Raw genomic sequence first — 23,647 nt, forward strand, 5'->3', positions numbered from 1 at the left:
GATATATCCAGAAAATTCCATCCCAAAGCAACAGAATACACATTTTTCTCTAGTGCACATGGAACATTCTCCAGAATAGATCAGAACCTGGGTCACAAACCAGGTCTCAACTGGTACCAAAAGACTGGGATCATTCCATGTACATTTTCAGGCCGCAGTGCTTTGAAGTTAAAACTCAATCACGAGAGGAAAGTTGGGAAGAACTCAAATACATGAAGTGTAAAGAGCATCCTACTAAAGAATTAATGGGTCAACCAGGAAATTAAAGAAGAATTTAAAAAATTCATGGAAACAAATGAAAATGAAAACACAACTGTTCAAAATCTTTAGGATGTAGCAAAGGTGGTCATAAGAATAAAGTTTATAGGGCGCCTGGGTGGCTCAGTGGGTTGGGCCGCTGCCTTCGGCTCAGGTCATGATCCCGGGGTCCTGGGATCGAGTCCCGCATCGGGCTCTCTGCTCAGCAGGGAGCCTGCTTCCCTTCCTCTCTCTCTGCCTGCCTCTCTGCCTACTTGTGATCTCTGTCTGTCAAATAAATAAATAAAATCTTTAAAAAAAAAAGAATAAAGTTTATAGCAATACAAACCTTTCTCAAGAAACAAGAAAGGTCTCAAGTACATAACCTAACTCTACACCTAAAGGAGTGGGAGAGAGAAGAGCAAATGAAGCCTAATCCCAGCAGGAAAAGAGAAATAATAAACATCAGAGCACAAATCAATGAAAAAGAAACCAAAAGAACAGTAGAACAAAACTGGGAGCTGGTTCTTTGAAAAAATTAGTAAGATTGATAAACCCCTGGCCAGACTTATAAAAACCAAAAGAAAAAGGACCCAAATTAATAAAGTCATGAATGAAAGAGGAGAGATCACAACCAATACCAAAGAAATACAAACAATTTTAAGAACATATTATGAGCAACTATACACCAGCAAATTTGACAATCTGGAAGAAATAGATGCATTCCTAGAGACATAGAAACTACCAAAACTGAACCAGGAAGAAATAGAAAACCTCAACAGACTCACAACCAGTAAGGAGATTGAAGCAGGCATCAAAAGTCCCCCAACAAACAAAACCTCAGGCCAGATGGCCTCCCAGGGGAATCATACCAAACATTCAAAGAAGAATTAATACCTATTCTCCTGAAACTGTTTCAAAAAATAGAAATGGAAGGAAAACTTCCAAACTCATTTTATGAGGCCAGCATTACCTTGATCGCAAAACCAGACAAAGACCCCATCAAAAAGAATTACAGACCAATATCCTTGATGAACACAGTGCAAAAATTCTCACCAAAATATTAGCCAGTAGGATCCAACAGTACATTAAAAGGATTATTTACTACAACCAAGTGGGATTTAATCCTGGGCTGCAAGGTTGGTTCACCATCCACAAATCAATCAATATGATATAATACATTAATAAAAGAAACAAAAAGAACCATATGATACTCTCAATAGATGCTGAAAAAGCATCCAACAAAGTGCAGCATCCTTTTCTAACCAAAACTCTTCACAGTGTAGGCACAGAAGGTACATACCTCAATATCATCAAAGCCATCTATGAAAAAACCCACAGCGAATATCATTCTCAATGGCCAAAAACTGACAGCTTCTCCCCTAAGGTCAGGAACATGGCAGGGCTGTCCCCTTTAACCATTGCTATTCAACATAGTACTAGAAGTCCTAGGCTTAGCAATCAGACGACAAAAAGAAATAAAGGCATCCAAATTGGCAAAGAAGAAGTCAAACTCTCCCTCTTTGCAGATGATATGATGCATTAGGTAGAAAACCCAAAAGATGGGGCACCTGGGTGGCTCAATGAGTTAAAACCTCTGCCTTCGGCTCAGGTCATGATCCCAGGGCCCAGGGATCGAGCCCTGCATTGGGATCTCTGCTCAGCAGGGAGCCTGCTTCTCTCTCTCTCTCTCTGCCTGCCTCTCTGCCTACTTGTGATCTCGGTCTGTCAAATAAATAAATAAATAAATAATCTTAAAAAAAAGAGAAAAGAACAGAAAACCCAAAGACTCCACCCCAAAACTGCTAGAACTCATACAGGAACTCAGAAAAGTATCAGGATATAAAATCAATGCTCAGAAATCAGTTGCATTTCTATATACAAACAGCAAGACAGAAGAAAGAGCAATTAAGGAGTTCATCCCATTTACAATTGCACCCCAAACTGTAAGATACCTAGGAATGAATCTAATCAAAGAGGCAAAGGATCTGTACTCGGAAAACTATAAAGTACTCATGAAAGAAATTGAGGAAGACACAAAGAAATGGAAAAAACGTTCCATGCTCATAGACTGGAAGAATAAATATTGTGAAAATGTCTATGCTACCTAAAGCAATCTACACATTTAACGCAATCCCTATCAAAATACCATCAACTTTTGTCAAAGACATGGAACAAATAATCTTAAAATTTATATGGAACCAGAAAAGACCCCGAATAGCCAGAGGAATGTTGAAAAAGAAAACCAAAGTTGGTGGCATCACAATTCCAGACTTCAAGTTCTATTACAAAGCTATCATCATCAAGACAGTATGGTACTGGCACAAAAACAGACACATAGATCAATGGAACAGAAGAGACAGCCCAGAAATAGACCCTCAACTCTATAGTCAACTAATCTTCAACAAAGCAGGAAAAAATATCCAGTGGAAAAAAGACAGTCACTTCAACGAATGGTGTTAGGAAAATTGGACAGCCACATGCAGAAGAATGAAACTGGACCATTTCCTTACACCACACACAAAAATAAACTCAAAATGGATGAAAGACCTCAATGTGAGACAGGAATCCATCAAGATCCTTGAGGAGAACACAGGCAGCAACCTCTTCGACCTCAGCCGCAACTTCTTCCTAGAAACATCACCAAAGGCAAGGGAAGCAAGGGCAAAAATGAACTATTGGGACTTCATCAAGATCAAAAGCTTTTGCCCAGCAAAGAAAACAGTCAACAAAATCAAAAGACAGAATAGGAGAAGATATTCACAAATGACATATCAGATAAAGGACTAGTATCCAAAATCTATAAAGAATTTATCAAACTCAATACCCGAAGAACAAATAATCCAATCAAGAAATGGGCAGAAGACATGAACAGACATTTTGACAAAGACGACATCCAAATGGCCCACAGACACATGAAAAAGTGCTCAACATCACTTGGCATCAGGGAAATTCAAATCAAAACCACAGTGAGATACCGCCTCAAACCAGTCAGAATGGCTAAAATTAACCAGTCAGGAAACAACAGATGTTGCTGAAGATGCAGAGAAAGGGGAATCCTCCCACTGTTGGTGGGAATGCAAGCTGGTACAGCCACTCTGGAAAATAGTATGGAGGTTTCTCAAAAAGTTGAGAATAGAGGGAAGCCTGGGTGGCTCAGTTGGTTGGGCAGCTGCCTTCAGTTCAGGTCATGATCCTGGAGTCCTGGGATCAAGTCCCACATTGGGCTCCCTGCTCGGCAAGGAAGCTGCTTCTCCCACTGACCTCTCCCGTGTCATGGGGCACCTCTCATTCTCTCTCTATCAAATAAATAAATAAAATATATATTTTTTTAAAAGTTGAAAATAGAGCTACCCTATGACCCAGTAATCACACTACTGGGTATTCACCGTAAAGATACAAATGTGGGGATCTGAAGGGGGACGTGCACCTGAATATTTATAGCAGCAATGTCCACAATAACCAAACTATGGAAAGAACCTAGATGTCCATCGACAGATGAATGGATAAAGAAGATGTGGTATATATATATATACAATGGACTACTATGCAGCCACCGAAAAACCCAAAATCCTGCCATTTGCAACAACATGGATGGAACTAGAGATTATTATGCTAAGTGAAGTAAATCAGTCAGAGAAAGACAATTATCATATGATCTCTTTGATATGAGGAATTTGAGAGGCAGGGTAGAGGGTCATGGGGGGAAGGGAGGAAAAAAAAGAAACAAGATGGGACCAAAGAGGGAGACAAACCGTAAGAGACACTTTTTTTTTTTCAAGATTTTATTTATTTATTTGACAGACAGAGATCACAAGTAGGCAGAGAGGCAGGCAGAGAGAGAGAGGAAGGGAAGCAGGCTCCCTGCCGAGCAGAGAGCCCGATGTGGGGCTCGATCCCAGGACCCTGGGATCATGACCTGAGCTGAAGGCAGCGGCTTTAACCCACTGAGCCACCCAGGCGGCCCCCGTAAGAGACTCTTAATCTCAGGAAACAAACTTAGGGTTGCTGGTGGGTGTGGGGAATAGGGTGGCTGGGGGATAGACATTGGGAAGGGTATGTGCTATGATGAGTGCTGTGAAATGTGTAAGCCTGATGATTCACAGACCTGTATCCCTGAAGCAAATAATACATTATATGTTCATTTAAAAAAAAAAAAAAAGAGGGGTGCCTGGATGGCTCAATGGGTTAAGCGTCTGCCTTCAGCTCAGGTCATGATCTCAGCGTCCTGGGATCAAGCCCCACATCAGGTTCTCCGCTTGCAGGGAGCCGGATTCCCCTTCTCTCTCTCTGCCTGCCTCTCAGCCTACTTGTGATTTCTGTCTGTCAAATAAATAAATTAAATCTTAAAAAAAAAAAAGAAAAAGAAATGTCCTAGTACTTAGTAGAGCCTCTCTGAAAAGATATTTCCCTTTGTTGCTCCTTCCAGCTGACTGTAAGTTAAATTGTGAGAAAATGGTTCATTTCTATATTCGTCACTCTCTGCAAATGAGTCAAATCCAGATTAAAAAATAAAAGCTGGGATGGAGGGGCACCTGTTGGGTTCAATAAATTGAGCATTCAACTCTTGATTTTGGCTCAGGTCCTGATCTCAAGGTTATGGGATTGAGCCCCATCTTGGGTTATGTGCTCAGCCTGGAGTGTGCTTGAATTCTCTCTCTCTCCCTCTCTCTCTGTCCCTCCCAGCTGCTCGCACCCTCTAAATAAATGAATAAATAAATAAAATCTTTAAAAAAAAAAAAACTGAGATGGAGGAGAAGTCTCAGCCAGCCCAGGCTAGCATGAGCCTTCCTGCCAAAGAGCAGATGGCCCACATGGTCAGGGGATTGGTTACATACAAAAAGACTGAGAAAATAAGTCAATATATTGAGAATAATGTGAATCATGTTTCTCAGTCCCAGGGAAGAGCAGTACAAATATAGAAGGGGGAAAGTCTTGGATAAAACATCTAAGGTTGAATTGTAATTGGATGTATCAATGTGAATTCCTGGTTGATTCAAGTGCGTCTTAAGAGTAATGGAAAGCCACTGCGGGACTATAGGGTGAAGTACACTGGGATAAGCAGTTCATTGTAAGATGTACATTTAGAGGCACCTGGGTGGCTCAGTTGTTGAAGCTCCAACTCTTGATCGCAGCTCAGGTCTTGTGTTGATCTTCTGCTCGGGTCATATATTTAAGCCCCACATTGGGCTCCACTCTGGGCATAGAGCCTACTGAAAAAAATTGCATTTGGAAACTGTTATGATTATTGTGGCAAAATGTGGAAAACTGACTGAAGAAGGAAAAGAGCAAAATTGCAAAAATAGTAATGGTTTACCGAAGTGGCTAAAGCAAAAGTTGAACTTGATGGTAGTGATAGAGATGGTAAAATTTGGATTGATTGAAGAAATACTGAAAAGGTAGAAAATGACATGACTTGGTGATGGGGAGATGTATAAGATGATAGCTAAGCTTTTGGTTTGCTAATCTGAACAAAAAGCACCATCCAACAAGGTAGGAATCATTAAAAGAGAATTAGGTTTAACTGGCTTTTAAACATAAAGAATTTGAAGAATTTGAGCTTCCTTTGAGACAACAAAATGTGGAGTTCTGGAAACCAAAGAAAGGGAAGGAGAGAGAGGGGCTCCTGGATGGCTCAGTTGGTTAGGTGTCCAACTCTTGACTTCTGCTCAGGTGATAACCTTGGGGTCATGGGATGAAGTCCAGTGTTGGGTTTTGCACTGAGTGGGGAGTCTGCTTGAGATTCTTCCTCTCCCTCAACCCTTCTTGCACTGTCTCAAAGAGGAAGAAGAAGGAGGAGGAGGAGGAGGAGAAGAGGAAGAAGCAGAAGAAGAAGGAGCAGGAGAAGAAGAGGAAGAAGCAGAAGAAGAAGGAGAAGGAGAAGAAGAGGAAGAAGCAGAAGAAGAAGGAGAAGGAGAAGGAGAAGAAGAAGAAGAAGAAGAAGAAGAAGAAGAAGAAGAAGAAGAATGAAGTTCAACTATGTTGAAAGCTTTAGAGAGTGAGGTAGTAGTATATGGCTGAAAAATATCCATGAAGGAACTGCTTCAGAGGATTGATAGATGGAAAAGCCAAGGCTGGAATGGGTTGAGAAGCGAGTAGGCAGAAAGAAAATAGAGGCTCTTCTCCTCCCACTACAAAAAACAACAACAACAAAGCATTGTAGGAAATGTACTTATATTGGCCTAAAAGAAAATGAAATAATTCTAACCAAATCAGAAATATCAAGTGAGTTCAAGCTCCACTTGGAATGAAGTTAATTTCAATTCATATGTGTCATGATACTTAGTCTTCTGGGCTCCAAAAGAATGGAACATGCTCTAGAAAACACAATATACAATAGTTACTCATTACCACTGCCATTCTGATTGGAAAATAAGAATTCTACAAAAAAAAAAAATTAGTACAAAAAAGTCACTCGGAGTCCTTTAGCCTTCAAAGGTCATGCCTTCCTCTGTGTTTGACACATAGGATGTGTTGTCCCACAATACTTTTCTCCCACATCCAAAACCTTATCCAAATTTCAGATCACAGTCTGTCAGAGAGTCATACCACACCTTACTTGGAAAACCTTAGCATTTGTGCCTTTAACCTATAATTTTGCCAACCAGGCCTTGCTCTCAAATTAATAAATATTTTCACAATAGATTATGAAGTCTCAGCAGGCACGGGCAGTGATTTCTCAATCTTTTATATGTTACTAAGACTTTTTATGTATATTCAAATTAAGTAGAATATTGTAAACTGCTCCAAACTCCATTTCTATCTCCCAGTCCTCAATTTCTCTATGAGTAATAATAACTAACATTCATTGATTACTATGTACAATTCACTATTCTAGACATTTTCCACGTAACAGAAATAATCCTTCCAACAACTCTGTAATATAAATATTTCTATTCCTATTTTACAAATTTAAAAATTGAGGTACAGAAAGGCCAGTGAACAATTAAGTGGCAGAGTTGGGATTCACACAAATACAGTAAAAAGAGCCCACGTTCCTAAATTTTTACCAACAGAAAAATAACCCTAGTAAGGCCTGGTCCTACCTGGACAAGTTTTACTGACGTGCCAGGGTTAAGTAGCATAGTTTAGCAGCAGGATTTCATAAAAGATATTCTAGTCCATTCAATCACACGTTGTCCATTTTCCCTGCCCTCTTCCGCGGTGCTACAAGAACCCGCTGTTTTCCTGGCGGCCCAGAGGTGGCGCTGCAGGGACAGGTAAGGGCAGAGGCAGAGTGGATGGGAGGGGCTGATCCGGAGCAAGGGTGCGATCTGTCCCCCGGCGGTAGGCGGAACCTAAAGAAGGGCAAAGGAAAGCGAGTGTTCGGTTGTGCGCAGGCGCAAGGCTGGGCACACCCCCAGGAGTGAGGGCTGCTGGGCCCGATGACGTGGCCTGGCAACGTCCGCTCCGGTGCGCCTCCAGGGAACCCGGCGCCGCTGGAACTGCCCGCGGCCTAGTCCTGACGCGCGTGTGCTTGTGAGCCAGAGCCGGGGACAGCGGCGGCGGCGGTGGTCGGGCCTGCGGGGACACGACGGGGCCGCTGCCATGGGGGAGTGACGCGCCTGCGCCCGCTGTTCCGCGGCAGCGGCGAGACATGAGGAAACCCCGCGGCGGGGTCAGCGGCGGCGGCTCCTGAGCCCCGGAATGGAGGAGAAATTCGGCGGGGAGGTGCTAGCCGGCCCCGGCGGCGGCGGCGGCCTTGGGCCCGTGGACGTGCCCAGCGCTCGGTAAGAGACGGACGCGGCTCGCGCCTCCGGAGCGCCTCCGGAGCGCCTCTCTCCCGCGCCTGCGTTCGCTGGCTCGCTCACTCGCGCACCCGGACGCGCGGGCACCCGCGTCCCTCCCGTCCCGCTGACAGCGCGGAACGCCCTCAGCCCAGCCCGCGTCCCACAGGGTCCGTCCCGTCCCAGCGCTACCCGCGCCTGCGGCTTTCATTGGCTCCCCCGTTGCCCGCTGCAGAATGAACGCTCTAAAGCCCAGGGAGGTTCTGCTTGAGTTTCTGGTTTCCGAGGCACACCGTTAATCTTCCCTCTGCCAGCCGGTTCACGGGAGGGGTTTTTCTGGTCTGTGACAACCCTTTCCGTTGGCTCTTTCTCCCTGAAATAGTTTAGTGACTAGTTAACCTTTCTGACGTCTCCCTGCGTAAGTTAGGGGAAGGTGCCACCATCTTCAGGCGAAGAAACCAAAGTACAAACGGATGAACTTCGACATTCACCTTAACCCCGCGCATCAAAAATTCAGCCCGTCATCTAGCTTTCTTTTCGTTGGCTTCTTTTATTTTATTATTAAATGAGAAATGTGTGCTCATTGTTAAAAAAACAAACAAACGCAAACGCTACAAAAATTCGTAGAATAAAAAGCGAAAATTCCTTTCTACCGCTGCCTCCTTCGTATGTTCCCACAAACCTCCCAGAGGTAAGTACAGTAACCACTTTCGAGCGTGTCCTTGATCTGTCTTAAGTTCTGAGGTAGTGTCAAAGAGGCATAAAATACTGCCCAACGGTGTTGTTGGAATTTGGTATTCATTGTCTTCATTTTTTTTTTAAAGATTTTTTATTTTTTTATTTTGTCAGAGAGAGAAAGAGAGAGAGCGAGAGCATACAGTCAGAATGGCAGGCAGAGGCAGAGAGAGAGGCAGGCTTCCCGCCAAGCAAGGAGCCCGATGTGGGACTCGATCCCAGGACGCTGAGATCATGACCTGAGCCGAAGGCAGCTGCTCAACCAACTGAGCCACCCAGGCGTCCCCATTGTCTTCATTTTTAATGAGGTTCAGTTTTTTTCGTTCTTCAATACTTTTTTTCAGATTTAAAGTTTTGATAAGTTCTTTGGAACTGTAGAAATAGCATTGCTAATATAATTTTTTTTAGTGAAAAAGAACATTTAAAATGCTGGGACAGGGGCGCCTGGGTGGCTCAGTGGGTTAAAGCCTCTGCCTTTGGCTCAGGTCATGATCCCAGGATCCTGGGATCGAGCCCCGCATCAGGCGTTCTGCTCTTTGGGGAGTCTGCTTTCTCCTCTCTTTCTGCCTGCCTCTCTGCCTACTTGTGATCTCTGTCAAATAAATAAATAAAATCTTTTAAAAAATAAAAATAAAAAATGCTGGGACAGAAGTTAGGTCAACTGCATTTTTGTAGTTTAATTTTCTAATCTCTTATAAAAGCATATCAGATACTATTTACTGAGGTATGACAAGTAAATGCAATAGGCGACTCCTCTAGATTTTGGTAGCAGAGGGGGGAAATGCTATAAAGGACAGTAATAGGTCTGTTAACAAAACTGGTCAAGTATCATACCCATGGTAAATTTTTTGAAGTTGATAACTTTTCTGATTTTATAAGAAAATGTACATATTCCTAGGAAATCAAGTATTTAGAAGTACAATGTAAGTAACTTATTTTTAGTTGAGGGGAAAAAAAGCCTGTATTTAGAGAGATAATAAGGCAAATGAGACATGTAACAATGAGGGAATCCAGGTAAAGGGCATACTATTCTTGCCACTTTTCTGTAAACTGGAAATTATGTTTAAACAAATAGTTTAAAGTTACTGTTTATTCAAGAGATTATTGTCTTAGGTAGATGTGGCAAAGAGTCTTTTGCTGTCCTGTTGTATTGCTTAGCAGAACTGCCCTCCTATTGTAGCTCATTGCAGAATCCAATTCAACTCAGGAGTGGTGAATTTCTAGTAGATTACAAATTGCAAGAATTTTCCTTTGTGTAGACTAATAATCAAATACTAGTTAAAATCTGCAACAAAAACTAGTTTAAAAATCCTTTAATTGTGGATATTTTTGTGCCTGAATTCACCAAAAAAGAATTGTTTCAAATGTTTCTTTTCCTTTTTTTTTTTTTTTTTATTTGTCAGAGAGAGAGAGAGCGAGAGTGAGCACAAGTAGATAGAGTGGCAGGCAGAGGCAGAGGGAGAAGCAGGCTCCCTGCCGAGCAAGGAGCCCGATGTGGGACTCGATCCCAGGACTCTGGGATCATGACCCGAGCTGAAGGCAGCTGCTTAACCAACTGAGCCACTCAGGCGTCCCTGTTTCAAATGTTTCTATCTGGCTTCTGTAAGACCTCTTTGCAGGAAAGAGGGTGACAATCAACATTTGTTGAACACCTGTGTTCGATTTGCTTTGAGTGTAGCATCTCACTTAATACTTAAAACAGTGTTGTAGACTACCTAACACACCCTTGTTTCACAGATCAAGAAACTGAGACATAGAAAAAAGTTTATTTTCCCAACTAGTAAGTTAGAGTCCGTTATCCTAAACCCCATTCATTTCACACACTGTGTTTTGTTTGCTGGAGAACCATGAACTGCTGCAGTGGGCAAAGCTAAGAAGCACATTTAAACCCAAACCAAAATTTCAGTAATTTCAGGTTTAGAGAACCAGAGATTTTTGTACTCTTTCACATAAAAGACCAATGATAACGTTTGATGAAACTAGTTGATGGCAAATAATGATTTATCAGTTGGGTAGGTGGAATGTATCTCCCTGAGTCCCCCAGAGTCAGTGAGTCACTCAAGGGCCACTGCCCCTGTTGAAGAGCATTTCTCTCCTAAACACCCTCCCCCGTCTTTTCCTCTTAGTAAATGAAGCTGTTCACTGTTTTCCTGCACAATATGAACTGCAGATATCTACTTACTAGTATGTGCTTATTTAGCCTTATCTAGTGTTTCATCTGTAGCCCAAGAGGAAGACCTCACTAATGAAGCTTTAAAAATCAGAGAGTCCAGAGATTCCTGGATGGCTCAGTCCGTTAAGCAAGTCTGCCTTCAGCTAGGTCCTGTTCTCAGGGTCTTGGGATTGAGCCCCGAATCAGGCTCCCTTCTCAGTGGAGAGCCTGCTTCTCCCTCTTCCACTGTTGCTCCCCGTGCTTGTCCTTTCTCTCTCTCTTTCAGTGTCTCTCTCTCAAGTAAGTAAAATCTTTTTTTATTTTATTTATTTTTTTTAAACATTTTATTTATTTATTTGACAGAGAGATCACAAGCAGGCAGAGAGGCAGGCAGAGAGAGAGGAGGAAGCAGGCTCCCTGCTGAGCAGAGAGCCCGATGCGGGGCTCGATCCCAGGACTCTGAGATCACGACCTGAGCCGAAGGCAGCGGCTTAACCCACTGAGCCACCCAGGCGCCCCGTAAAATCTTTTTTTAAAAACTTAATGTTTGGGGCGCCTGGGTGGCTCAGTGGGTTGAGCCGCTGCCTTCGGCTCAGGTCATGATCTCAGGGTCCTGGGATCGAGTCCCACATCGGGCTCTCTTCTCAGCAGGAAGCCTGCTTCCCTCTCTCTCTCTCTGCCTGCCTCTCCGTCTACTTGTGATCTCTCTCTGTCAAATAAATAAATAAAATATTTAAAAAAAAAAAAAAGAAAGAAAAATAGGCAACATCTTAAAAAAAAAAAAAACTTAATGTTTTAGGGGCACCTGGGTGGATCAGTGGGTTAAAGCCTCTGCCTTTGGCTCAGGTCATGATCCCAGAGTCCTGGGATCCGAGCCCCACATGGGGCTCTCTGCTCAGCAGGGAACCTGCTTTCTCCTCTCTCTCTGCCTGCCTCTCTTCCTACTTGTGATCTCTGTCTGTCAAATAAATAAATAAAATCTTTTTTAAAAATTAATGTTTTATAAATAAATTTAAAAAATCAGAGTCCAACTTTTAACTAAATGTTAAAATAATTTTCCTGATTTAATAATGGTAGCAAACATCTGGAACATATAGTACATGAAAAGTCATATAACTATCAACATATGTATATGCTTGTAAATAAGTGAATATATGAAATATGCATATTTCATACATGAAGATGCAAGGGAAAAGGTTTGAAAGGATGACCACTTGGTCACCTGTAAGGAGAATATTAGGAATGATTTTATCTACAACTTTAATAACAAGCAGCTACTCAAATTATTTTATAATCTTTATATTTTAAAAATTAAAAAAGGAATAAAGAAAATTGGCATCAGATCATAATGGTAATGTTATCAAGAAGTATTTTACTTAGGGGCACCTGGGTGGCACAGTCAGTTGAATGACCAGCTCTTGGTTTTAGATCAGGTAATGATCTCAGGGTCATGAGATCACTCAGCATTTCGGGCTCCAGGTTCAGTGTGGTGTCTGAGAGTCTTTCTCCCTCTCTTGCTCCCACTCATGCTCTTTCTCTCTAAAGTAAATAAATCTTTTTTTTTTTTAAGTATTTTACTCAAATTAATGTTCCTTATTACTAAATCTTGCCTTTGAAGTGCCAGATTTTTAAAGTTTAATTAATACTTCAAACAGAAATTACTTAGAAATTGGGCACCTGGGTGGCTCAGTCACTTAAGCGTCTGCCTTTGGCTCTGGTCATGATCCAGGTGGGATTGAACCCCACTCCCCTCCCTCATGTTCCTGCCTCAGCAGGGAGCCTGCTTCTGCTTGTGCACTTGCATCCAGGCTCTCTCTCTGTCAAATAAATAAAATCTTTTTTAAAAAAAGAATTTCACATGTTGTCCTATCTTTTTAAAACAAGTATATTAAATATAATTTATCTTTTCCTTGATGATCTCTGGTCATTCTGACCATCTGGTTAACTGACTTTACATACAGTCATTCATTCAAAGGCTTGTTCCTAGTACTAGTATTTTGCATATGCTGCTCTCTGCTCCGCTTTCTTGTTTTATAATTCCTGCTTGGTCTTTATTTTTATTTTTTTAAGTATACTCCACATCCAGCATGGAGCCCAATGCTTGACTTGAACTCATGACCCTGAGGTTGAGACCTGAGCTGAGATCAAGTGTCAGATGCTTAACCAACTGGGCCACCCAGGTACTCCAAATTCCTACGTAGTCTTTAATATACACTGAGACGTCCCGAACTCTAAAGATGGACCTTTGCTTACCAAGTTAGAGTTAGTTGCTTCCAGTGTTCTTTTAAAACTGTATTACATATTAGGTCACATAAATACTTGTTTGGTTGCCTGTCTTCCTTAGGCCTCAGACTCCTTGCGGACTGGGTCTGTATTACACATTAAGTGTCGCAGATAGCTCCTAGAAATATGTTTAGTTATAAGTAACCTAATGAAGAGAACTTTAAACAAATAAGGAGATATTCTCACAGAAAAGAAACCAGGTGTTGTAGGTATTTGGTCAGCACCTAAGTGATACCATCTAGGACCCAGTTTTACTCTCTGCCATCCTAAGCGTATTGGCTTTCATATTCAGGCTTGTTATGAGATGGATAAATCTTTTAGATAATGTTAACATTTTGATAACATTTTTTAGATAAAGGTCCTCCCTTGAAGGCAGAAAGAAGACAAGTATTTCCAACTGCATCTTCTCTTTTGATCAGGAAGAGGGAAGGCTATGCTTGAAGCCACCGTGTCAGTCTTCCCAATGGTCTCATTGGCCATGTATAGCATTTGGCATATAGTAAGTGTGCAAAGAATATTTGAAGAATGGCTGTATAGCCCCATGGAGAATATACAAGGTTCTTTGCTGTCATTGAGAATTCCTGGACTGCTGTGATTTTTTTAATGTACTTCTGTTTTTCCTGGTCTTTGTTTTTTCCCTCCCTATCTTGACATTATTGTTCTTTGTGTCCTTGCTTCTATCCTGCTGCCTTATTATTACACCTAATTAAAAGCTTAAGGAGTAAAGCCCCTGCGGTTTTGAGTGTTGCTATTTGATTTCATTCTTTTCTTTCATTCTGAGTCTGTAGCTCAGTTGCTGATAGTTCAGATTGCCAGAAGCTTGATTGCCACTTAATGTACTGTATAATTGCATTATATATGTTACCATATGAGATATCACCATATCACAAAGTATAGTTGTAGAATTAACATTCTTTTTTTTTTTTTTTTTAATAAACATTTGCTGAGCACATATAATGCTGGTCCCTGTGTTAGGAACTAATAAACAATAGATTTCTAGCTCAACTTTTATTTTCATTGGCTAATTTTGAATTGCTACGCTGACCAGAATATTTAATTAGTATTAATATAGTTAATATACTCAGTGTACCGAAGTCTAGCTTAAATGGTCCAAAATATAAATAAGTCTTAGGTTTTAATATGCTTTTTTGTCTTCCATATTTAAAGATGATTTTACTGTTAGCGCAGGCCACCATGAATGTATAATTGAGAACAGTTTAGAATATAGGAACCCTCTGGCGCCTGGGTGGCTCAGTGGGTTAGGCCTCTGCCTTCAGCTCGGGTCATGATCCCAGGGTCCTGGGATCGAGCCCCACATCGGGCTCTCTGCTCGGCAGGGAGCCTGCTTCCTCCTCTCTCTCTGCCTGCCTCTCTGCCTGCTTGTGATCTCTCTCTGTCAACTAAATAAATAAAATCTTAAAAAAAAAAAAAAAGAATATAGGAACCCTTAAAGCCTTTGGATGAACTTTAATTTTCTGTGTGACATATTACATGATCTTAGGGTTGTTGAGAACTGCCCCATGTCAGGCTCCATGCTCAGTAGGGAGCCTGCTTATGATTCTCTCTCTGCCCCTACCCTGGCTTATGTGTTCTCTCTCTCTCTCTCTCTCTCTCAAAAAAAAAAAAAAAAATGCTTGGGCACCTGGCTGGCTTAGTCTGTAGAGCATGTGACTCTTGATCTCCAAATGGTAAGTTCAAGCCCCATCTTGGGCATGGAGCCTACTTAAAATTAAAAAAAAAAAAAATACTTGAGAGCCATGGGTTAGACTCTAGCTAACTCTGTGGGCTTTAATTTCCCAATCTATAACATCAAAGGCAGTGAGCTAGAAAATCTCTAAGGTGTTTCTTAGCTCTCAGATGTTAGCGTTCAGTTTTTTCTTGCATATGTACATTTACCATCACACCTGGACAGTTGCTAGAGACTTGGTAGATTTCCCTTGTTTTACTGTGTTTTTAGCCAGTCTGCAGAGAGTCCAAAAACAAAATACACTTGATTTTTTGTTGCTGTTATAGCCATAATTTTAAATTTATTATTTTTGCAATACTCCTTTTTTCATTGAGATAAAATTTACCTATAATAAAATGCATAGATTTTAAAGGTACAAGTTTGCATTTTCCACAAATGTGTATACCTATGTAACTTTCAGCATAATCAAGCTATAGAGCAATTTTTTTTAAAGATTTATGTATTTAGAGAGAGCGAGCATGCTCAGGGGTGGGGCATAGAGGGAGAGAAAGAATCTTGAGCCGACTGCCTGCTGAGCACGGAGCCTGACACCTAACATAGGCTTCATCCCATGACCCTAATATCATGACCCCAGCCAAAATCGAGTCGGGCACTTAAACAACTGACCCACTCAGGTGCCCCAAGCTATAAAACATTTTTGTCATCCCAGAAAATATGCTTGATCTTTGAAACATATTTGAATGTTCAACAAATGAGTTAAATAGGAATTTCTTTAAGGTGCTTTAGGATGTGACGTACACATTATTCTACAATAACATTTTTATTAGCTTTTGGGTGATTATCACATAGTTAAAATCCCCAGACTACACTATAAAACGCCCCCCAGATCATGTTCATAATAAGAAAAAGCACTTTGGTCAAATCTTCTTTTTTTTAATTGACTATAGTATTATCTGGACTAAAACAGAAAATGAGCCATCTTGGATGGTAAAGATACTGAGATTCATTCTTTGAAGAACTGAAATTTATTTTAATAATTGCATCAAAATCTTCCTAAAATATATTTTTTGTGCCTTCTTAAATTACTGTATGTTTAATATAGTTTAGCTCTTGTTAATTCAGTGCCATCTTACTGGGTTATACATACTCATCAGTTTTTATATTATACCTTGATATCCCCATTGTATGCCAAATTATTTTAACTTTGTTTGAATGACTTCGATTTCTTTTAAACTTCTGGGTTTGTTTTTGTATTTTTTCTCCCACTGATAGAGACTTCTTAACCCTGTCAGTATGCCAGATGTGGACATCCTTCACACATTGTGTTTTGTTTTGTTTTCCCTTACACCTCCTTTTTAATATAGTAACACCTGTTTGATGTAAACTTAAGAAGTCATGTACTTGGGACGCCTGGGTGGCTCAGTTGGTTGGGCAGCTGCCTTCGGCTCAGGTCATGATCCCAGCGTCCTGGGATCGAGTCCCACATCGGGCTCCTTGCTTGGCGGGGAGCCTGCTTCTCCCTCTGCCTCTGCCTGCCATTCTGCCTGCCTGTGCTTGCTCTCTCTCCCTCTCTCTCTGACCAAAAAAAAAAAAAAAGAAGTCATGTACTTGAGTAGCTTGCACAAGATGTCCTATTAGGGTGAGGGAAAAAATACTAAGAATTTCACCACTTTTTATCTCATTCTTTTAAATTTCTAATTTGTATATGTTTTATAATGTATATAACATCAGTACAGTAATACACTTTTACAACATACAGATAAGTAGTGGGTTTCATGTGCAAAATTTTTTTTTTACTGCTAGAGAGTATATGATCAAAGACTACTACTACTACTAGGCTAGAAGACTGAAGTAATTTCTTCCCTAATTTCAGTTTTTTGTTATTGTTTTTTTTTTTATTTGACAGAGAGATCACAAGCAGGCAGAGAGGCAGGCAGAGAGAGAGGAGGAAGCAGGCTCCCCGAGAGAGCAGAGAGCCCGATGCGGGGCTCGATCCCAGGACTCCGAGATCATGACCTGAGCCGAAGGCAGCGGCTTAACCCACTGAGCCACCCAGGCGCCCCTAATTTCAGTTTCTTTTTCAGGAGCTCTTTTTTCTTCCTTTTTATGGCAGCCTAATTTTTTCATGCATTCGGTATTCTTATGTCTGAGAGAATGTTATTTATAGTTCTTTTTGTTTTCTGCTGCTGTTACCTATGATCCCTTTATCTTTTAGGTTTGTTGTTGACTTTGATTGGTCCCTCCTAAGCTTATCTTAAAAGAGGCTTAAAAGGGGCTTAAAAGATTGATTATCCATGTTTGCCATTCATATTTGAGGGAGCCCTAAAAAGCTAATTAGAACACCTGTGTGGGGCTTGTCCCTAGTGGATCCCTAAGAGGGTTCTGCTGAGAGATTGCAGCCTGGCTGTTAGGATATTAGAGGTAAAAGACGAAAAAGAGGTGGGGTGGAGTTAAGAAGGAAAGTTCCTTTTAATTTCAGGAATCTGAAGCACCTCACTCCTCATCTCTGCTTTGCCTTATGTCTAGACCTCTCCAGAGACTAAGCCTCATGTGTCCTGTCATGATTGAGGAGAGCTAGTTGCCTGGCTGTGATGGGTAGGAATGTGGGGATCCAGCTACCTGGAGGACTTATTGATGCTGCTTCTCTTTTCAGCTCCCCAGACCTTTCTGAGGTGCTTCAGATTCCTGAGCTTTTACACAGCTCTGTAGGGCAGGTTGCTTAACTTTTCAACCATGACTCTCACTGCACTCACATAGCAAAGCAGAGGAGGGGCAAATCTAAGGCATTTACCTTTCCTCTGTTACTTCTTACATTGTGCTCTTCTAGTTTCATCACAGATAGAGTTTGGTGTCTCTTTTTATTCTGTTTGAAGTAACTGTTAAGTTTTAAAAAGCAGATTACAAAGTAATCTGAACAACTCAATTAGCCAAGAACATATTTATTTTTAGTTTGGCCCCTTTTTTTGTTTTTTTAGCAGATTGTATCCGTTAAAAAAGAATCTGGAAGTGTATGTACCAAGATATTAATAGTTGTTATGTGTATGGGGAGTTGTTTGGGTTTTTGTTTGTTTCATTTATTTTAATGAGTATCTGTGGTTTTTATAATGATCCCTAGTGTATAATAAGAAAAAAAATTACAGAGTTCCTTGTGATTTTAATAATACTGAAACTTGTTTCTGCTTTTCCTTTTCAGATTAACAAAATATATTGTGTTACTATGTTTCACTAAATTTTTGAAGGCTGTGGGACTTTTTGAATCATACGATCTCCTAAAAGCAGTTCACATTGTTCAGTTCATTTTTATATTAAAACTTGGGTGAGTGTCTGTAGTTCCTTAATGGTTTTTTTCCTTAATGGTTTATTTATTTGAAACTCTTGTTTTAACTGATTATCTCTAGGAAATTTTAGATAAAATATTTTGTGCTATTTATTCCTCCTTATACATTTATGATTAAGTTTTCAAAAAAATAAAATACCTAAGGTTAGAGGTACAAAGAGAATGACTCTTTTTTTTTTTTTTGAAGACTGTTATACTATAATAGCTTCCCAAAACTCGACTTGTGCTATAGTTTGTGTTAAAGAGGTTTTTGCACGTTTCTTTCAATGTTCAGCTTAATAGAGGATTGCTGAATTTTCATGTCTGTTTCAGCATTCAGTCTATGCAGGATCTCACATCAATTAGCCTCTGAAGAGCTCCACTGTACACCCCTGAGAGAATAAGAGTGAAAAGGGCAGATAATTTCTTAGTATTTTCATAAAAATGGTTTTGACCCCACAGGCTTCCAAAGAGTCTCCAGGCCCTAGGGATTCCCAGACCATACCACTGGTGTAGGTCAGCCTTCCAGCAGGCATAGAATGTAACCTGAGACTTGTTCTGGCACAGATGTTCCTTATTTTCTAAGTTTAACTATGCTGGGCTTTGTTCACAATATGCTCCCTTCACAGTACAGGCTCCTCATATAAAATAAATTTTACATTATTCCACACATAGTAAGAAATAAAGTTTCTTCGGACCTTGAGCTTGATAGTGACCACTCTCTGGGAATGAAAATCCATTAAGACTAGAGGAAATTAATTTTAGTAATTATGGAAAGTGACCATTTTGGGAATTTGAAAGGTGAGGGCATTCTTCATTTCTGTTATTTCTAGACTGTTACTAAGTTTTGGAGAAGATGGGTTGGGTTTTTTTGTTTTGTTTTGTTTTGATTTTTCGTATTTCAAAGTATGAAAAAATATCGAGACTCCTTTTGTGGCTGGTGAACTGATTCTGAAGGCAATTACAAAATAAGAGTTCCCCAGATATTGCAGTGGAAGCCTTAGTAGAATAAATATTGTTCTCCAGTATAATTTTTTTAGAGGGTAACATACCTTTCAAGTTGTAGTATGTTTATTTAAAGTGAGAATCTTTACTTAACATCGTACTTTATATATAAGATAAATATTAATATATTAATGTTTCCTTATTCACAGTACTGCATTTTTTATGGTTTTGTTTCAAAAGCCATTTTCTTCTGGAAAAAGTATTAGCAAACACCAGGTGAGTTTTTGCCACAGTCCTTTTTTCCTAGCACCTTCCTAGTCATTGGGCCAGAAGAAATGCTCTTTCGTTGATCAGATTCATTTAAATCATTTTATTTAAATGATTCAAGTACACAGCAGAACATTTCCAGAGTTAAGTTGCTCTTGACTTGCCTTTTAGTATCAAGTCTTCAAGAGTAAACTGTAAAGTATTAAGATAACAGAATATTTAAAAATGGAGAAGAGAGTAGAAAAATTTTAAGTTATAAAGTAATTTTTTTTTTAAATGCAAGACTCTATTCTAAAGATTTCTAAATGATACTTGGAGACATGGCCCAAAGCCTAGGACATATGTCATTAGGGGGCAGATAAACCATAGAGGTTAATAATGAAGCCTCTGGAGTCAGCCAGATTTCATGTTGTGTTTGTCCTCCTTACGAACTCTTACTTGGAGCAAGTTTCTTAATTTTTCTCTACCTCAATTTTCTTACCTGTAAAATGGAGTTAATAATACCTTTTAATGGAACTGTGAGAAATAAATAAATTAATACATATAAAGTTCTTGAAATAGTGCCTGGCATATAGTCAGCAAATAATACGTATTAGCTGTCACCCTTATCATCATTATTATTTTCTTTAGGCACCTGAGGTTCAGGATGCATACCAGAAATCTCCTGCATTCTGTATTGTCATCTCATATTATTACCTCTTTGGACAATAGTTAGACCCTACTACATGTTTACTTTGTGCAACAACTTAGAGTCCTGTGCCATGACTTTTTATTAGAATGACAAATTTATGTACCTCTGTTTTAGAGACCATGCATGTTTTGAAAAACAGGATTAATATTTTAATGCCCATCATAACTTTTTTCCCTCTTTTCAAGTAATTCACGCTCCGAATAGCTGGTGGAAAAGAATTTAAAGACTAAAACATTATGTGTTCTAGCAAACTAGTGAGAAACTAATGAAAAAAACCCACAAATTTATATTTTATAGAAAAAGATCTCAAGATCTAACAACAGACAAGAACATAGAAAATGGAAAACACAATACTGTCTTACAAATCTAGATTTAGTCAAGGGATCTTAACATTTTCTATTTCAGTTCAAAATATGTGATTTTTTTTTTTAAGATTTTTAATTTATTTATTTGACAGAGAGAGATCACAAGCAGGCAGAGAGGCAGGCAGAGAGAGAGGAGGAAGCAGGTTCTCCGCTGAGCAGAGAGCCCGATGCGGGGCTCGATCCCAGGACCCTGAGATCATGACCTGAGCCGAAGGCAGCGGCTTAACCCGCTGAGCCACCCAGGCGCCCCATATGTGATTATTTTTAAAAATGTAATTATTGGGGTGCCTGGGTGGCTTAGTTGTTAACCATCTGCCTTCAGCTCAGGTTATGATCCTGGGGTCCTGGGATCAAGCCCCTCATTGGGCTCCCTGCTCAGCGGGAAGCCTGCTTCTCCCTCTTCCATTCCCCCTGCTTGTGTTCCTTCTCTTGCTCTGTCTCTCTCTGTCAAATAAATTAAAATCTTCATTAAAAAAATAATAAAAAAAATAAAAATGTAATTATTTAGCCTTTAAAATATTTAAGTGCTACCATTATTTTCTTTCCTTGTATATTTTATTTAAGATTTCGAGATACTAGCAAAACATATATGACTAAAATTTTTAACTTTTTGTTTCCATTCATAGTGGATCAAAATATTTAAACATGCAGTTGCTGGGTGTATCATTTCACTCTTGTGGTTTTTTGGCCTCACTCTTTGTGGACCACTAAGGTAAATAAAAAATGCATATTTTGAATGTTTATTTGTATTTCTTAATTTTGAATATTAGTTTTATTCCATTATATTTTATGTCAGGTATTTTTGTTAAGTTATATACAAATGCTTCTCTTACTCCTATAGCATTGGTTACAACTCAATATTTATACATGGCGGGGGTGCTGACAGAACCTGTTTAATATGTGGACTATCTTTTGGTGAACACTGTAAATGTATTGTTCATGTTCTGTTGTGATATTATACTAGTTAAGAGTCCAAACAGTTTCAGAAAATTTTTAACATAGGTGATTTTTTATCATCCATTGGTGATCCCTTTTAGCACATTATTTGAGAAACTTAAAGATCTGAAATGGTAAATGAAATCAATCAGTAGGAAAATCTTTGGGGCACCTGGGTGGCTCAGTCAGTTATGTGTCTGCCTTTGGGTCAGGTCATGATGCCAGGGTCCTGGGATCAAGCCCCGAGTCAGGCTCTCTGCTTACTTGGGAGCCTGCTTCTCCAACTCCCTCTGCCTGCTGCTCTGCCTGCTTGTGCATATGCTTTCTCTAAAATAAATAAATAAAATCTTTAAAAAATCTTGGGATGCCTGGGTGGCTCAGTTGGTTGAGTGTCTTCCTTCAGCTCAGGTCATGATCTTAGGGTCCTGAGATCAAGTCCCACATTGGGCTACTGGCTCAGCAGGTAGTCTGCTTCTCACTCTACCCTTCCCCCTTGCTTGTGATCTCACTCTTCTTTCTCTCTCTCTCTCTCTCAAATAAATAAAATCTTTTCTTAAAAAAATTTCTTTTCCATTAAATTATATTTTGTTCTGTATGTTATTAAATCACTGTCCCTGTGTGTTAGGTAGGGAAGAAAGGCAGAATATTGTTAAATTCTTATTGGACTTCTTATTTATACTTATATTTCCTGCTTACAACCTGTCACTACCACCAGCTCCTCTGCCAACACTGCCCCTCTCATTCTTTTATGAAAACCATCGAGGGCCCCTGGGTTTTCGGCTCAAGCCATGATCTCAGGCTCCTAAGATTAAGCACTGCACTGGGCTCTGTGCCTAACATGGAGTCTGCTTGTCCCTCTCCTTCTGTTCCTTCCCCTGCTTTTGCACTCTCTTTTAAATAAATTAATTTAATTTAATAAGCAAAAGCAGCCATCATGCAGGGGTCCCTAGGTGGCTCAGTCAGTTAAGTGTCCAACTCTTGATTTTGGCTCAGGTCATGAGATTGAGCCCTTATCAGGCTCTGTGCTGAGTGTGGAGCCTGCTTGGGATTGTCTCTCTGTCCTCCTCCCTCTACTCCCCATCCCCATTTGCAAGAGTGTGTACACACTCTCTCTCTAAAAAAGGAATTGGAGGATTTTTTTTTTTTTTTAGGGAGGGGCAAAGGGAGAGAGAGAATTTTAAGTAGGCCCCCACCCAGCGGGGAGCGCTACACTGGGCTCCACCTCACAACCTGGAGACTATGACCTGAGCCAAAATCAAGAGTTGGACACCTAACCAACTGAGCCACCCAGATGCCCCATGCAATTTCTTCATTAGAAAGACTCCTTCAGGTGGCTCAGTCCTTAAGTGTCTGCCTTCAGCTCAGGTCATGATCCCGGGGTCCTCAGATCGAGCCCCGTATCAGGTTCCCTGCTCTGCAGGAAGCCTGCTTCTCTCTCTGTCCAGCTCCCCCTGTTTGTGTTCCCTCTCTCACTGTTTCCGTCAAATAAAGAAATAAAATGTTTGGTTTTTTTTTAATAAAATCTTAAAAAAAAAAAAAAAGGATTCCTGTGGTCCATAGCTTGTCTTATTTTAGGTTGGTATTACTCCACTGATACATTTATTTTCTTAAATTTTATCTCACAGTCATTAATAGAATTAAAGTTAGCACTGCTGTGTTCTGTGTTACAGATTTTCTAGTAAAGAGGAAAAATGATAATTTTTCAAAAGAGCAGCTAAAAAATCTTAATATTTAGATCCTGTAAGCCAGTGTTCTGGCTGGTGATAATGTTTTTCAGTTTTGGGGGTTTGGTTTTTTTAAAGATTTTATTTATTTATTTGTCACAGAGAGAGAGAGAGAAAGAAAGCACAAGGAGGGGAAGTGGCAGGCAGAGGGAGAAGCAGTCTCCCCACTGAGCAGGGAGCCCGATGTGGGACTCTATACCAGGACCCTGGAATCATGACCAGAGCCAAAGGCAGATCCTTAACAACTGAGCTACCCAGGCAACCAGGTTTCTTTTTTAATATTTCATATATATAGGAGAGTAAATATGAATAAGAATATTTAAATAATAATAAAGTGGGGGCACCTGGGTGGCTCAACCAGTTAAACATCTAACTCTGTTTTGGGGCTGGTCATGATCTCATGGGTAGTGGGATTGAGCCCCACATTGGGCTCCCTCTGTCCCTCCCTCTTCCTCTCTTAAAAAAAAAAAGAAAAAGTCAGGATGTCTTCTTGAGTTTCCCTCTGTCCCTCCCCGCAGCTCTCTTTTTGGTCACTCCTCTCTCTCTCTCTCTCTCAGATAAATAAATCTTCAAAAAATAATA

General features: G+C 40.2%; 2 protein-coding genes across 9 annotated transcripts in view; one reads left to right on the forward strand and one right to left on the reverse strand.

Moving 5' to 3' along the window:
* LOC125100272 (uncharacterized) overlaps positions 1-7,836 on the reverse strand; it is a 42,112-nt gene extending 34,276 nt beyond the window's left edge. For 3 of the 5 annotated variants that reach the window (XM_047730365.1, XM_047730364.1, XM_047730363.1), the window contains exon 1: positions 7,284-7,590. Coding sequence is in view for 2 of the 5 variants with exons in the window: in XM_047730364.1 (XP_047586320.1) it covers positions 7,284-7,322 (39 nt within the window). In the remaining 3 variants the exon portion in view is untranslated. Of the gene's footprint in view, positions 1-6,379; positions 6,555-7,283 lie in introns of those variants that run through there. The other 2 variants (XR_007127480.1, XR_007127481.1) reach the window with 2 other exon arrangements.
* Positions 7,699-23,647, forward strand: part of SLC30A5 (solute carrier family 30 member 5) — a 40,015-nt gene continuing 24,066 nt past the window's right edge. For 2 of the 4 annotated variants that reach the window (XM_047730358.1, XM_047730362.1), the window contains exons 1-4: positions 7,834-7,967; positions 18,015-18,137; positions 19,292-19,358; positions 21,032-21,117. In XM_047730358.1, coding sequence (XP_047586314.1) covers positions 7,885-7,967; positions 18,015-18,137; positions 19,292-19,358; positions 21,032-21,117 — 359 coding nt within the window. In that variant the 5' untranslated portion in view covers positions 7,834-7,884. Of the gene's footprint in view, positions 7,752-7,833; positions 7,968-8,406; positions 8,656-18,014; positions 18,138-19,291; positions 19,359-21,031; positions 21,118-23,647 lie in introns of those variants that run through there. The other 2 variants (XM_047730360.1, XM_047730359.1) reach the window with 2 other exon arrangements.

This window comes from Lutra lutra, chromosome 5 (assembly GCF_902655055.1).
Source record: "Lutra lutra chromosome 5, mLutLut1.2, whole genome shotgun sequence".
NCBI classification, from domain to species: Eukaryota; Metazoa; Chordata; class Mammalia; order Carnivora; family Mustelidae; genus Lutra; species Lutra lutra.